A 16,750-nucleotide genomic window follows, 5' to 3' on the forward strand; every position below is an offset into this window, starting at 1 on the left:
GCTCCGTCCTGCGGCTCCTCCTGTCCGGCTCACTAAACTGTGACTGCTTCTGTGGGAAAGGAAAAATAGGTTGTTTTGCGTGTTATCTGCTCTCAATCATCATGTCAGACCTGGGTTGAAAACAACATTTTTGGGACAACCCAGCACCCGTACCGGAAGTATTACGGAGTAGCGAACCTCGTGTTGTATTGTGGGAATTGTTGGCCCCTGTAATAATCATGGCAGACGCCTTCGGTGACGGCTTGTTCAGCGTGTTTGACGAAGAACAACAAACGACTACGAGTAAGAAGATACCAGCGTCATTGATACCAGATATAGGGTGAGTTTTGGCTTTATTAGTTTTGTGGGGGTTTTTTAAAATTCGCAACCTCCTGTTGTGAAGGGACCGTGAACGCAGCATCATGTGTGCTCGGGACGAAACGAAACAGCCACTCGTCTACTTACTAGGTAGCAAAAGTTTTATATGATACATGCCTGCTGACAGAGGTGGAGCAGCGATTTTTAAAAGTGCAGGTGTTTTCTAATGCGAGTATATTATCATCCTCTGGTAAATCAACACTTTCTGTTTCATTTAATGTCCAATAACTAAAGTTAGCTGACTCATCGTGCAACAAGACAAAGTTACAAAAGATAATTAGGCTCTAACTTTATGAGCATCCATTGTGAGTAACCCGGTTAGCTCTTAAAAACGAGATTCAAAACTGCTCTTTGCGATGCTTTTATTTTGCTTTTCTCATTGCCTCATGCCTCCAGTGTCTTTATTTCCGGTCTTCATATAGAATGTGCTTTTATTTTGGAAAAATAAAAGGACTTCCGCTACATGGTGAAGTTACGCGAGTAAATAAATACAGTTAAAAGAACAACCAAGAGGAACAAAAATACTGTAACCAAACAGCTATGATTGGCTTATTTGGCACTTAATAAATCTTACTTGACCAATAAGTTTTCATCAATGACTCCACTGGTGAAAAAGTGTCACAGCACCCACAACACCCACGACACCCACGGGTGAGCCTGCCTGCTGACTAGTGTTAAAGAAGATAAGAAAATCCTTTATTTATCCCACAATGGTGAAATTTACAGTGTTACAGCAGCAAAGATTGCAGGCAAAAAGTGAACACAGTACAATTTAAATACAAATTTAAAAAATTAAGAATGTACAAAAAAAAAAGTAGATCAGCAAATCAAATAATGTGTTTGCAAATGTGTTTTTGTGTGTTATAACTACATGACATTTCATTTGTTGAGATTACAAAGTTCAAAGTTGTACTAGTCGAGCTAACCGCTGTTTTGTGCATGTGTGTGTGCATGATTAAATTTCCAGGAAAGCTGGTGAGAAAAATGGCAACGAGAAGGATGCTGGTCCATCTGCAGGAGTCAAGAGGGAGGCAGACAGTGACGGCGGAGAGGAGGTGGTGTTCGGGAAGAAACCTCGACATGAGGCAATCTCTGCTAATGACCTGAAGTAAGAGAGGATAATACTTTATTGATCCCCAGAGGGGGAAGTTCGGGCGTTGCAGCAGCACAGAGAAGAAAGCTCAAAAATACACATTAAACAGAATAGATGAGATAAATACAAATAAAAACAGGGGGGTATATACAAGTACACAATTAATGATGAAGTTAACTATGCAGGGAATTGAGACAGTATTTGCAGAGAATCACAAGTGATGATTAAAGTGACTTGGTGTGATAAAATAGCAGCAAGTAATGTAAAACAGCAGAGAAGAGAGGCAGTGTTGTACCACAGATGCGTTAAATCCAAAGACTGTTCACCTGTACAGGGCGTCAGGTGTTTTTATAAATGATCTGTTTCAGTTTTATGTAAAATATTTTGCGTTGAACACTACCACATTAGAGAGCATTAGTAGTGACTTGCTACTTACAGATTTACTCACTGACATAGTGGTAATGCTATTATTTAAGTGAGCGTCACGAATACTTCCTCCATCACTAAAAGTATTTTAATTTTCTACAGCAGTGCAATAAATATTACACTAAGATTATGATGCTCAGTTTTTGTTGTCGTTGTGAAAATTCAGAATGAATGTGTTACTGTCAGCACTGCAAGCTTACCATTATATGCAACCTACAGCACATAAATCTGGTTTTCTTTGAATTCTCCTGGGAAAGTATTTCTTAACATATTTATCTGATTCACTTCCAGTTGCATTTTGAAGACTATTTCCAGATCTTTTTTTTAAACTAGTTTATGTCTTTGTCTTGTAGGTTTTTATTGTCGTTGTTGTTTAGTTTCTTGTTTAGTTTTTTTTTTTTTAGTAAGTACTGCCCATATATGTTGCCAACATTGTTAAAAGTTGCTTTATGAATAACGTATATTTTGTTTTACCTTCCCTAAGCCTCGCAGAATTTATGCCCCAAGTGAAGGTGGAGCAAGTTGAGACTGTGGAAGGATGCTCACATGAGGTAAGTAAAGACATTCTGAGCGAATTTGCACACGGCTGATATATTTTAGATTAAATTCTCTTCTCGTGGGATGAGCCATATGCTGAAGGTTTTTGGTTATTGCTGTCTGTTTAAATGTCAAACTTTGATTGTTAAAATTCTGTCTTTTTCCCGACAGGTTGCTCTACCTGCCAGTGATGATTACAAACCACTGAAACCGCGAGTGGGGAAGGCAGCCAAGGTATACTATTGTTTTAAGTTAATTCTTACACTAGTTGGCACAAAAGTTCAGTTTGTCAATGTAGAATGTTATCCAAATAAATTATCTTTTAAATGTTGTGTGTTGGAAAGTATATTAGCCGGCATTTTAAACCTACTGTCAAGGGAAACTAGAAGAAAAAACCTTGCATTACGCAAAACCTTTAACGCAGTGTATTGTTTTACTGAATGAAAACTTGAGTTTGGTTGTGTTTTGATTCGTTTTTAGGTGGTTCATGGGAATGGGAACAGCACCTCATATTTTCTTTTGCTTTGATTTGTCTTGCAGGAATACCCCTTTGTTCTTGACCCGTTTCAACGTGAGGCCCTCTTATGTATCGACAACAACGAGTCTGTGCTCGTGTCTGCACATACCTCTGCTGGCAAGACTGTCTGTGCTGAGTGAGTATAGACACAAACCCTTAAAGATATATTTGTAATTTTGTTTATTGTGTTTATGACATGTTTGTGTTCAGAATGAATGTGTTACTGTCAGCACTACGGTCCTGCAAGCTTACCATTTATATGCAACCTACAGCACATAAATCTGGTTTTCTTTGAATTCTCCTGGGAAAGTATTTCTTAAGATATTTATCTGATTCACTTCCAGTTGCATTTTCAAGACTATTTCGAGATCTTTTTTTTATAAACTAGTTTATGTCTTTCGTCTTGTAGGTATGCCATTGCTCTAGCTCTCAGAGAGAAGCAGAGAGTGATCTTCACCAGCCCCATCAAGGCGCTCTCCAACCAGAAGTACAGAGAGATGTATGAAGAGTTCCAGGATGTGGGACTGATGACAGGTGATGTCACCATTAACCCCACTGCCTCCTGCCTCGTCATGACAACTGAGGTGAGACACAGTAAAGAAAAAGACTCGGTGTCAAAATTGACCTCTTTTTTTATTGGGAGGTGGTTTGTGTGCAAATAGCTTTGAGTGCCTCGTCTGACTTGATGATTTGCTTTCCCCCCCCCCCTCAGATCCTGAGGAGCATGCTGTACCGAGGCTCTGAAATCATGAGGGAAGTGGCGTGGGTTGTTTTTGACGAGATCCATTACATGAGAGATGCAGGTTTGTACATAAATAAAACAACACAAATGTTGTTGTTTTTTTTAACTGAATGACGTGCATTTTGGTTTGAGACATTTGCTCTCCTGCAGAAAACCCTCAAAGGGATAAAATATCAATTTTAGCATTCCAGAATTTTCTCTCTATAGTGTGGACTATGTGGGACTCTCTAACTATGTGGGACTGGTAGCTTTATGTGACTTTGTAATGGGTGGGCTCAATCAATTTCTTACAAAGAAGTTTGTGTTTGGACGGTCGGTGGGTCCCATGTGTGACAATTGTACCGGCAAATCTCACTGAAAGAAGAAAGAGGTGCATTAACCAACATGTTCTTGTACTAAACCCCTCTGCTCTGTGTGTAATTCAGAGCGTGGTGTGGTGTGGGAGGAGACCATCATTCTTCTTCCTGACAACGTGCATTACGTTTTCCTCTCGGCCACCATCCCCAACGCCAGGCAGTTTGCCGAGTGGATCTGCCACTTGCATAAGCAGGTGGGTCTCAGTATTTGCATGTATTGAAAGGGTCAGGGTGCTTCTCTGTCTCTTAAAATATAATGAAGAGAGGAACATGGTTTGTCTTCTTGAAAGGAGCTTCTTCAACATGATAATAAAACGTTTTCTGTCTTGCGTTTCCCGCAGCCTTGCCATGTTGTCTACACAGACTACCGTCCTACTCCACTGCAACACTACATCTTTCCAGCAGGGGGCGATGGACTCCACCTTGTTGTTGATGAGAACGTAAGGGCCACCACATACTGCACTGTTAGGAAAGAGAGCGGGCAAATAAATCCTTTAGATTAATTTGTCCTTTGGGGAATCGGCCAAAAGTCAAAGATGGACCTGCCACTGCCTCATAATGTTAGAGGCGTCTATTGGGGAAAAAGTCTTCGCCTAATATATCATCTTGTCTTTTCTTCAGGGAGACTTCAGAGAGGACAATTTCAACACAGCTATGCAGGTGCTGAGAGACGCAGGGGATTCTGGGGGCAGCAGCGGCGGGGGAAAGTGGGACCCGAGAGGACGGAAAGGAGGCACTAGAGGTATTTTTTTTTTTTGTTATTATTGTTTTTTAAGGTGTTAAAATGTAAGTCATTGTCATAAACTCTGTAATTCCCACCATCATTCGTGTTCATGTTTATTTTCTATATGTGATCTCTGCAGGTCCATCCAGTGTGTTTAAGATAGTGAAGATGATCATGGAGAGGAACTTCCAGCCTGTCATCATTTTCAGCTTCAGTAAGAAAGAGTGTGAGGCGTACGCTCTGCAGGTGGCCAAACTGGACTTCAACACAGGTCAGTTTCACGTTATTCAGCATGAAGCCACGCTCTTATCACAGCTTATATGAGTATTTGTGTGTGTGTGTGTGTGATAGTAATGCATCAAGCCCTTGTTCAGATTAAGCAGGTATATTAAACACACCTGGTTTTGTGAAAGGGTTCTGTTCACAAGATTTATATCCAGCTCCTGGATCCTGAAGATCAGTGAACGTGTGTGTTCTTTTTTTTTTTTTAATCACGAGGTCACTTATCCTTTCTTTATGGGTTTTTTTTTTTCACAAAGCCAATTGAAATTAGAGCAGAGCAGATTGAGAATGATAATAATCAATTGTTTTTGTGTTTTAGAAAGCGATCATTTAGTTGATTTGACTGCGATCATTTCGAAATATGCATTTAAATTGGAAGGACGTGCTGATGTCATGAAATCTCAGCCCTCTCAGTGTCCATTTAATAATCTAATGCTACTCTCTAGGGCGAAAGCGAAGTACAGCGATTGATAACAAACAGTATCAGTGATTGTTTTGAGGCTTTGATTATTTAAAATGTCTCAACACATGTCATCTTCTCAAATATGACAATTTGATGGATTTTCTGTGACATGTGTGATACTTGGTCAGACAAAACAAATACATTTACAGACGTCACTTTGGGCTTTAGTTTACAGCTTCTAACAATTTAGAGACAAATGTTTGATTCTTCCTGATGAATGGGCACCGTTTTTGATATTTGTTTAGATCTACAGAGTCCTTTAAGGCATCTTTAAGAAAAAACTAAAGACCCAGCTCTGTCATAAACACCTACACACTTAATGATATTGATGATGGTGGTTTTCATTATGACATTTAGGATGGATTTGATGCTGATTAGAACTCTCAAGAACAGCTGATCACTGAATTGTAAAATTGGGGTCTGTTATATTTTTCATTCTGTGATCTAAAATTCCTGACAATTCCATTATGTGAGTTCAACCCGATGTAACTGACTGGATTGTACATTTTTAGATATAAAGTCACTCTAACAGCAGATTAAACAAAACACATCTTGAAGTTAGATACAGTGTTGGTGGGGAGATCGAGTTGCGCAGTGAAATGCCACACAAATACATTTCTGAGAAATAACTGAGATTTCAGGGGGGAGTTGAAATTAGGCAAGCGAAACCGCTCACCGAAATGTTAAATAGTTGGCAAGTCGTGCCGAATAAATCCTCCCCTCATAGCGAGTGCCACGAAAAATGGTTTATTGTTGCTGCACAGCTGGTCGTGCTGTTTGGTTCAGTGAATAAGTGAAGTTGCTTCACAAGGACAAATCTCTGCAGGATGGGAGACGGTCCAGCGGTAGATTGAGATTGGCTCGTGTCCACCTGCTTCAGGCTTTGTCAGTGAAATAAAACATGAAGTCGTACTTGGGGAAACATTCTCCTCCCTCTTCTTGGTTTGTTTTTGCTGCATTGTGACATTCTCATAAATGAGGAGGTTTGTTTTAAGGCTCTGCTCTTCCAACACTGAAGGCCTTGCTTTTGTCAGTGCTGCCAATTCCTTCATTAATACTGGGGGAAAAAACACAAATGGAAAAACTCGGCCAAAAGCACTTTCTCATTTCCTACAGTTTCACGAGGTTTCTATTGAACAGACTTTCTTAGGAAACAACAGCAGATGATCGACGATAACGGTCAAGTGATTTATTTAGATTGAATGAAAATGCTCATCAGTCAGAATATTCTAGGGCACGGTCGATGTGAGATTTTTGGTGCCTGTATCAATATTGAGTGGAGAAAAGTAGTTCTATAAAAGTTTAGTTCTATCTTTGATCTGTAGAGAAATATATACACATTTATTGCATTGATCCCTCAAATGCTGTTATCATACACTTCTGCAAAAGATAAATAATGAAGGCAAGATGTTCTCTCAACTGGAAAGAAACTGTAGATGTACATGCATCACCTCTTGATACTCTGGAGAGTGATAATGCTTGTTGTAATACAGTGTTTCCCACACATAGACGATACTTGTACTATTAAAAATAAATGTATGGCCACTGTGTATGCTTATATCGATCGATATTATCGGCCAGCCGATTAATCCCTCGGGCTCTAGAATATTCTATTAATATTTTTACGTGTTAAATGGTTTAAAAAGCTTTTATGACAAAATGTGAGTAATCGTTTTATAAGACTTATAAAACAGAAAAGTGGTTTCCAAATAAATGTAGCTGAAATCATCTCTTGGACAGATCAGTTCACACATAACTATTTGTGTTTAACAAGAGTCTCAACCAGCAAAGTTGTTTTGCTTCTTGGTCTATCTCAACCTCACAAACACTCATTCTCTCCACCAATCAGTTAAAGTTCAGATTGTTGTTCCGTTGTGTTTGTAGGCCGGTTGTTGGTGCTGTAGAGTTTCCTCATTTGGTGTGTATGTGGGTTATAATGAAGTGAGCGAGTTGCTCTCTGCAGCTCCTGGTTTCCCTCATTCCCTCCTTCTTCTTTCATGTATATCTCTTTTTTTATATAAATGCCAGAGCCCCCCCCCCCCCCCCCCTGACAATGACACATACTTTCTGGGCAGAGTGTGTTCAATGGCAGAGCAGTGTTGGAGTCAGGGGACCTGCTGCTGCCAAATCATAAACCAACTGACCGGGCGACGAACTGCACTTTCAAAAAACAACTTTAAGTTGACATAGATTCAGTTTGTGTTGTTGTGAAGCAGCAGTGTTAGTTATTTTTGGATGTACAGCAGCATTACGGGGTTTTTGTCCCTAGTATGAAAATCCTGAAGTTGAAGAAGTTCGTTCAAATGACGTTGGTTTTGGTATCACACTTTCATAAGGTTGAGGTGAAGTTAAAGCGACGCTGTAGATTCAGAGGTATCCTGAACTTTAGACTCTTGTATTGATCAGAGTGCAAAAATAAAGAACCCTACTTTTCAAATTAGAACAGTGCAATCTTTATGAGACTACAACTAACCACCGACCGACCAATAAGGCTTTCGATTTTTAGATGGAACATGTTGACTTATTGCTGATACGACAGCAAATGAAGGGACTTATTGAGATAACTGACCTTTTCATTGTAGACTTTGCACTATTACAAATAGTTATTTTCTTCAAGCAATAGTCAAATTGAAAATAAGAGTTTACAAAGTGCTCGAACTCTAAAGACACCAAGCAACAGAAGAACACACAAACACAGACAACATGGCCTGATGCAGTTTTAAGGTCGAGTCAATATGAGTGAAAAAAAAACATTTGAAGACACAATTTCTGAACCGATCCATTCCACACATTGTTTTGTCCGTCAGTTGTTACAGGTTCGGGTCAGAAACTTCAAAAACAAAGGGCAGGTTGGTGTGGAGTTCACTGAGTTGCACTCGTGTTCATTGAGTTTCTTTTTGAATCCTCTGCGAGCTTAACATTTGCCTAAACCTCGGGGAACATCGGACGACTTCTGGCTCACTGCAGGTCTGACAATGATGTTACCTCTCTTGGGTCCGCATTGTGTTCATTGCCCATTTGTATTTTGTTTGTATTGCCTTGTTATTAAATCATTTTAAAAGTTCCCATGGACACTGACATTTAGTGACATTAAAATAAATTCAAGGGCAATAAAACTCCAAGATTCTGACTAAACACAGGAACATACGAAGGACGGTTTTCCCAGGATGGTGACTCAGTTTCCACATGGACAAAGATAGCCCGCCACAGCAAACAATATAATTCGATCGGCACAATAATAACAATACACCAGTGTTGTCACAATCAGTGTATTAATTTATAACCCAATACAGCAATAAAAAAAATTAAAATGTAGCTGATATTAACCACTTCCATGCAGTGATTTGTTTGGTTATTAAACCGCAGTTTATATCTGTGGCTTTAATAACCTGTCATCAACTTATCTAGGGGAGTATTTGTCAGTGTTTTGAAAAAGGGAACAAAAATCCCACATATTGACATCAAATAGAGAAGCTGTTTTGTTGAAACATGTGGCTAGGAAATTAAATCTATCACAGCATTGCTCAATCCTCGGCTCTGTTTTTTCTTGCAAGCAAAAGTCTGACCACACGAGCCAACGAGGAAGGATTTTTCAAAAACAACCTTCACCCTATAGTGCAGCAAGATGATATAAAAGTGCCATGTGTTTGTTCCAGATGATGAGAAACGTCTGGTGGAGGAAGTGTTCAACAACGCAGTGGACTGTCTGTCGGACGACGACAAGAAGCTCCCTCAGGTGAGGAAGACTGGTCATCTGTTTCCTCACAGTCTGCCTGACTTTTTCTTTTTTTTTTAATCGTCCACATTGTTCTCGGTTGCGGTTTTTTGAACCCTGTGCTGCCACCTTGTAAAATCTCAGAATAACAAACTCTGCGTTTCCTTCAGGGACATCCTCTGCTCAGTAAAGACAGTTAAACTACTTTCCTGTAAATAGCTGCTCACATAATGTTAACATGGGCTCAAACACAGAGCTCCTGTTATTCTATCCCACTGAGTGCTGAGCCACATTATGAAAACCAGCCGTGTGGAAGTAATAGTTGTTAGTGGGTAGACCGCTACGGCACGAATAGTGTCATGGCCAAATTACACCAAACCTTTCCACTACGAGGGTCCAGTGCTCCTCCTCCTCCTCCCCCCTCCCCACTCCCCCTCTGTTTCTGTGTCGCTGATGCTGACACTTGCACTGTCCTTCCAAAAGACACTAATCTGTCTGTTGATGCCTCTGATGTTCTTCAGGTGGAGCATGTGCTGCCGCTGTTGAAGAGGGGGATAGGAATCCATCATGGAGGTCTGCTGCCAATCCTGAAGGAGACCATAGAGATTCTTTTCTCTGAAGGCCTGCTCAAGGTACGACCGAAGTCTCATCAAGCACATTTCAACTTACAACGACGAAAACTCTCCCAAGATTCTTGTCACTACAAATTTAAAATTCTTAATTAAAAAAAAAGTGGTCATAGTGTAGAATTGAAATAATAGTCCACAGTTAAGTTTTTATTCTAAGCTGGATTGAAATGGGTTTGTCAGAAATTGTGATAAGATCGTTTTTAAAGTTGCCTTTTTTCTTCTAATTTCAGGCCCTGTTTGCCACAGAGACTTTCGCCATGGGCATCAACATGCCGGCTCGCACTGTGCTCTTCACCAGCGCACGCAAGTTTGATGGCAAGAGTCACCGCTTTGTAAGAGCAACACACACACACACACACACACACATGCATTTAGTTATTTTAATATAATAAATCAATGAAGATATCATGTAGAGAGACAATTCTCTCAGGAAATTTCTTCCCCTAATCTTACGTTGCATGCAAAATCTTAACAAGTACATTGTGTTGTGAGTTTTCATAGTTCTGGCTTTGGACAAGCATGAGAAAAAAGATGAGCACAAGAAAAAGTGCAGTATAAGCAAATCAGGCTTCCGCATTTGGACGAGTTTCTCTGCCTTCACAGGAGAGCTGATACTGAGCCCGTAAATGCAGAATTACACACTTTGATGAGGCTAATCTCTTTTGTTGTTGCACCTTCATAGCAGTAGCCGATGAAATGGTCAAACTCTTTTTTTTTTTTTTAAACAACATCTCCAGCCCCGGTGCGGTGTGGGGTTGTCACACAGCGTGTTACTCTGAGGCCTTTATAAGGTCTTCACGTCCTGCAGCTCACATGGCCACATAAACAGCCACGTATTGTTTATGAGAGGTGGGGGGCTGTGTGTGGAGCTGCTGTCACTTGGAGGCACCCTTCAACTTAACTACACACTTACACCGAGAGAGAGAGAGAGAGAGAGAAGGAAAATGCCCTCCAAGAGGCTCATGGAGAACATCTGGTGCCGGTGATGATGCCAAAGCTCCACGCAGGCACTCACACATTTGAAAACACACGACTCTCATTCCTGAGCTGCACTGTGTTTCAAATCAAGAGCTGAACCCCATCGCATGCCTTAAATTAGGATCCAATCATTTCAACACGGGGATGTTCTTATCCGTCTTTTTCGGCGTTTTTATTGCACAAAGACCAGTAGGTATGTGGAGCTTTATCAGAGACATGTGCAAGCTCAGAGAAAAGTCCTCAAGAGAGTTCCACTAAACGGCTTCAACCCGGTCCTCACGAGACGGTTGTAGACTTCAATGTTAACTAAAGCAGATACTTAGAAAACGTTTTGGTGATATTCTCACTTAAATATGTTCAGTAGATATTCACAAAGCGTGTCTCCCTTCTTTTAAACTCCACATTTCAGTCAAACAAGTGATGCTTTTTATTGCAGGGCTTAGAGAAGCATTCATTAACACATCTCTTTCCTCCTTATCCTGTCTTCATGTGATCCAGATCACATCAGGCGAGTACATCCAGATGTCTGGGCGAGCCGGGAGGAGAGGAATGGACGACAGGGGCATCGTTATCTTCATGGTGGATGAGAAGATGAGTCCAGCTATTGGCAAACAGCTGCTCAAGGTACAGTAAATGTGACTGTAAAGCCGTTTTCACGTATACACTGCTCTGGAAATTCTCCTGACCTGGCGGTTCACATATGCTCCTCACAGCTGGAGACTATCCCTGTCAGATAGGAGGGTGGGGGGGGGGGCAAGGGGGCTCCTGAGGTAAGACGTGATGAAAACAAAAAAGCAGCAGAGTACGTTAAACGATGCTATAATGAGAATATTTGCCTTTATATGAGTTCAACTCCTGGTGAAGTCCAAGTGAAAATACACATACAGCTCCTCCGGCAAATATCAGGAGTTTGTCAGAAGTTTTCTGAAAGTGTGAAAGCCCTTCAAGATATTTTTCAAAATTCAACAGCTAGTTCTCCATCACATCTTTGTAGACCACTTCAGTGCTGTCTACACACACTTACGTCTGAAGAGTAGTCGCACTCTCCCGTCAATGAAACTCATTTCCCTGCTGTCTTACTGAGAATTTTGTTGGAGCGGTTGAATGGAAATTGTCTGAAGTCACTTTCAAGTTTTTCCTCTCTTAGGATCGTCGTTTTTTTTTGTTGTTGCTCCATTTAAAAACTCGATAACACACAGGCACAATGAAGCCCGAGTCTTGTGGTCTTTTGTCTTTGATTTGATGGATTTATATCTGCTATAAATATGTAGCGGCCCAGCTTTCCAACAAGGTCTTTTAATGTAAAAGTGTTTGTTGGCTCTGTCAGGGTACTTCACTCGCAGGGAGTCTTGGAAAGCTGTCCAACATATCTGTGGTTGTGGAGTTGTGATTGCGAAATCCTCCTCAGTGTTTATTTCGAGAGAAGTGACTTCAGGGAGCATTAATTAAAACCTCACAGCTTTCCTGGCAATCACAGCAAAATGCTTACAACATTACCGAAACACATTATTAACCACAGCTGTGTATTATTTCGAAGTGAAGCGTTATTTATTTGTGTTTGTTTTTAATCCGTCTCTGCAGGGCTCAGCTGACCCTTTGAACAGTGCCTTCCACCTGACCTACAACATGGTGCTCAACCTGCTGCGAGTGGAGGAGATCAACCCGGAGTACATGCTGGAGAAATCTTTCTACCAGTTTCAACACTACAGAGCTTTGCCTGGCGTGGTGGAGAGTAAGCACTTTTTCCGGATTTTAACACCAAAGCAGGATGAGTGAGGATTTGTGCTGTGGCAAATAAAACAAAAACAAAAAAGATTAATGTTCCTAAAAGGATTCCTAGAGGCTGAATTCTACATGATTAAAAAATCAAAAACTTAACAATAAAACGAGCACATTTAGCATATCGTCTTTGTAGAGTCTTGGACCTTTGGTCTGTTCTGCACAAATTTAGCAGGAGTTAGTTCTAGCAAACAATCCTCAGGAGTGGAAGAAGAAAAAACTAACAAATCTAAACAAAATGAGAACATTGAGAAAGTTGGGGCAGGAAAAAAATCAAGTGCTGCTAATTCCAACCAAACGTCAAACAAATACTCAAGACAGTTTTCAATAGAAGAGAATTGAAAATACACAGACTTTAGACAAGTTGTAGCCTTTGTATTTGAGATCTAGGACAGTTGATAGAGTCATAAATCAGAGAGAGAGAGAGAGCGAGAGAGAGAGAGAGTGGGGAGTGACATGCAGGAAAGGAGCCACATGTTGGACTACAGTTTCCGTACATGGGGCACGTGCACCAACCACTACGTCACCGATGCCCCATGCCGAACACAATCAAATCTCCCATCCTGGTGGTGCGTGGCTCTAGTATGAGCTTGACTGACAGTGCTGATTATTCTTTGCAGAAATCAAGAAGTACGAGGAGCAGTATCACGCCATTGAGATTCCCAACGAGGAGGGCGTGGTCACTTACTTTAAAATCAGACAGCAGTTGGCCAAACTGGGTAAAGAGATACAAGAGTTCACCCATAAACCCAAATACTGCTTACCGTTCCTGCAGCCTGGGCGACTGGTGAAGGTAGAGTTTCATACATGTACTGTTTCATACGTATAAAGGCTGTTTTTGGATTTGTTCATCTTTTAATGCCTCTTTTTGTTTTGTTCCTGCAGGTAAAAAATGAGGACGCTGACTTCGGCTGGGGAGTTGTTGTAAACTTCTGCAAGAAGTCCAACGTTAAAGTAAGTTGTGTCACGTTGTCACTTGCATGTGACTTCATCCGCACTTTGCTGTGATTAATGTGCGTCTCCTCTTTTAGACCAGTGCGGAGTCCGAGCCGCTGTATGTGGTGGAGGTTTTGGTCCACTGTAGTAAGGAGAGTGTGCAAGATGCTGCAACAGAGGCGGCTAAACCTGCAGCTCCTGGAGAGACTGGAGAGATGCAGGTGGGTGCTATAAAACACACAAAACACACTTTTTTTTTTTCTTTTTTTAGCCTATAACACACACAAGACTCTTAACTCTTTTGTTTATTTCTCTGCAGGTGGTCCCGGTGATGCTCCATCTCCTCACCTCCATCAGCTCAGTTCGCCTTTACATCCCCAAAGACCTGAGGCCCTTTGACAACAGACAGCTCATGCTTAAATCTATACAGGTACAACATGCAGCCATCTCGTAACCATGATATGGAAACATATGGAACTGAACAAAAATCTCTTAAGTTATGAGTAATCTAAATTGTTTCCAATGATTTATCCCCCCTCCAAACATTTTGTCTGCAGGAGGTGCAGAAACGTTTCCCAGATGGTGTTCCTCTGCTCGACCCCATCGATGACATGGGCATCAAAGACCCGGCCCTGAAGAAAGTGATTCAGAAAGTGGAGGCCTTCGAGCACCGCATGTACTCTCACCCCCTGCACAGCGACCCCAACCTAGAATCTGTCTATTCTCTCTGTGAGAAGAAAGCTCTGGTGAGAAACGACGCATCTTTTCTTCACTTAAAAGGCAGCCGTGGAAAACACTGCTAAATGTCAAACCTTGTTTTGAAAGCTGCCTATTTTAAAAACAGATTATATCTGTGTTTTGTGACCGTTGAATAATGAATTACCTTATCTTTCGTCCTTCTTATTTACATTGGCTAACATTTGGTAAGGTTACCAAGCGTGACCTTCCTTGTCAGTTCTCGACAGTCGTGTTGGCTTCGGCCGTATGTTCGGCTCCAGACAATCGCAGGAAAGAGAGCCGTGACATTAAAAGGGCCTCACCCTAAGTTATAGGTCACACAACATCGAGCAAGTTTTCTTTTTCTTTTGTCGTATGTGTAGCTCTGTAAGCTCTGAGTTTTTTAAATATAGAAGACATGGACTTAACTTCCCGTCTTTCAGCTTTTTATAACGAGGCAGCAGCTAAACATCTGTGCCTTTCCAGGTCAAAAAACACAGGAAGAAAACTGTTTTAAAATAATAAATATATGAAATAAATGAACCAAATAACTGTATTTTAGATAGATGGATGGATAGAAACTTATTTAACATGAACATATCAATTAAATAGGATGAACCAGGTGTGTTGTTCGAGTGTTTTAGCACACATGCTAATTCTCAACACACAGGAGGAGGAGATTTATGGAGTTTATGGTTTTAAAAGAAACATTTCTAATACCCATTTCCATCCAAAAAGTGGGCTGCATTCTATACTTATAACATGCCAGACTGTAAACTCAACATGGAGAAAACAGCTTCTCCTAGAAGAGCTACACCGATGCACAGAAACCGCACGTTGTGGACTTGACTGAACACAATCACGCAGGAAGACGGTATCAACTTTTCCAAAGAGACCATGTCTTATAAACTGGTGTGACTTATTTTTTGAGGAGTTTACTGTACCTTTTTAGAGAAACAATCATCCACACTGTACCTTTTGTTTATACCGTGGAGAAAAGGGGCTATGTGCTTTCAACCGCACAAGCATCACAGGAACCCTGCATCGCAAATGTCTCGTCCATATTTGTTTTATAGACAGTTGTTTGTGAACAAAAACAAAAAAACAGGAAGAAAGAAATGACTATTCAAATCCAAACCAGACCATGTTTGACTATTTGCATAAACATTTACACCCCTCTGTGCTCTCGTGTGTGTTGTGAACTGAAAGGGTGACTTTAGGATGACCTCATGTTTCATTAGCAGAAGAAGAGATTAACCATCTTCCATTTTAATCCCGTTGAAGTCCCCTGCAGCTAATCCTTGTTCCCAGTCTTGTATCTGACCTCCAGTTTAACCTTTTTTTAAAGCACTGATAGCACACCTTCAGGATTTTATTTCGCACGTCTCAAATCATATCTTAGAGAAACTTTCTCATGGCTGATGAACTTAAACTTCCGTGTTGATTTGATCCTTTCCATTTGCTCTTTGATGTTTTCTCACAGTTTGTGTGAACAAACATCTGAACGGCTAAATCTCCCAATATTTTATGAGAGATCCCTTCTTCCACATGCAGAACTTTGCTGCCCGAGTTCCCGGCAAATTGGGCTGCAATTTATCCAACATTTAAATTCAATTTTTCGAGTAATACGCCAGAGTTGTGAAATCTTTGTGTGTGCATGTGTTTGCTTCTTTGGCTCCGAGGTGTGTTGTAATGATGACGGGTGAAGTGAAGAATGGAAATCACTGAGGACGGATAAGCAGGCAGAAGAACATTTGTTGCCAGATAACAAAGTATTCCATAATATTTCAGATAATAATGCGTTAAAAGTGATCTGCTGCTCGATGATTCAAAGGTATTTTCCAGAAAACCCTGAAAGAACTGAATTACTTCTTGGTAAAACAATGGATGTGTGTGTTTGTGTGTGTGTGTGTGTGTGTGAGTTTAGATCGCAGCAGATGTTCGAACAGCCAAGCGGGAGCTGAAGAAGGCTCGGACGGTCTTGCAGATGGACAAGCTGAAGTGCAGGAAGAGAGTCCTGCGACGCCTTGGCTTCGCCAGTCCCTCTGATGTCATCGAGGTGAAAGGACGGGTCGCCTGTGAAATTAGCAGGTAAGGCAGGACAGTGTGTACACGCTACGCACAGTTTGTATGGCGGGATTATTAACGTCAACTACCTCAAAACAGTGACCGAGGGGAGACTTGCACCCAGGCTCGCTGCGAACGTCACGACCTGGACCCCTTTCTGCTCTACTGTCTTTGTTTTTTTGAGGGGTGTAAAAATGTAAACAAATAACCACCATAAACGCACCACAACTCTGGATCTTATTTACCTATTATATGAAGTTTATGGGAAGGAAATATGGGTCCATGTGGGTCTGAAAATGACGAGTTGTTAGCTCTGCTTTTTCCTTGTTCATAGTGCATTGCTGCATGTTTTTATAGTTCTGAAAAGGACAAAGAAAGAAACATATCATACATCTTTATGATAGAACTGGCCTCATGTCCTCTGATTCTGTG

At 41.0% G+C, this 16,750-nt stretch overlaps 1 protein-coding gene across 1 annotated transcript in view; it reads left to right on the top strand.

Moving 5' to 3' along the window:
• The first annotated feature begins 70 nt into the window (after positions 1-70).
• Positions 71-16,750, top strand: part of mtrex (Mtr4 exosome RNA helicase) — a 20,741-nt gene continuing 4,061 nt past the window's right edge. Inside the window, exons 1-22 of the mRNA XM_020651516.3 lie at positions 71-319; positions 1,325-1,465; positions 2,361-2,427; positions 2,585-2,647; positions 2,954-3,066; positions 3,340-3,514; positions 3,643-3,733; positions 4,098-4,222; positions 4,370-4,468; positions 4,650-4,770; positions 4,892-5,023; positions 9,154-9,233; positions 9,734-9,844; positions 10,072-10,173; positions 11,318-11,443; positions 12,401-12,551; positions 13,219-13,391; positions 13,484-13,552; positions 13,630-13,755; positions 13,854-13,964; positions 14,092-14,280; positions 16,179-16,342. Coding sequence (XP_020507172.2) covers positions 219-319; positions 1,325-1,465; positions 2,361-2,427; positions 2,585-2,647; positions 2,954-3,066; positions 3,340-3,514; positions 3,643-3,733; positions 4,098-4,222; positions 4,370-4,468; positions 4,650-4,770; positions 4,892-5,023; positions 9,154-9,233; positions 9,734-9,844; positions 10,072-10,173; positions 11,318-11,443; positions 12,401-12,551; positions 13,219-13,391; positions 13,484-13,552; positions 13,630-13,755; positions 13,854-13,964; positions 14,092-14,280; positions 16,179-16,342 — 2,630 coding nt within the window. The 5' untranslated portion in view covers positions 71-218. The remainder of the gene's footprint in view (positions 320-1,324; positions 1,466-2,360; positions 2,428-2,584; positions 2,648-2,953; positions 3,067-3,339; positions 3,515-3,642; positions 3,734-4,097; positions 4,223-4,369; positions 4,469-4,649; positions 4,771-4,891; positions 5,024-9,153; positions 9,234-9,733; positions 9,845-10,071; positions 10,174-11,317; positions 11,444-12,400; positions 12,552-13,218; positions 13,392-13,483; positions 13,553-13,629; positions 13,756-13,853; positions 13,965-14,091; positions 14,281-16,178; positions 16,343-16,750) is intronic.

This window comes from Labrus bergylta, chromosome 17 (genome assembly GCF_963930695.1).
Source record: "Labrus bergylta chromosome 17, fLabBer1.1, whole genome shotgun sequence".
Taxonomy (NCBI): domain Eukaryota; kingdom Metazoa; phylum Chordata; class Actinopteri; order Labriformes; family Labridae; genus Labrus; species Labrus bergylta.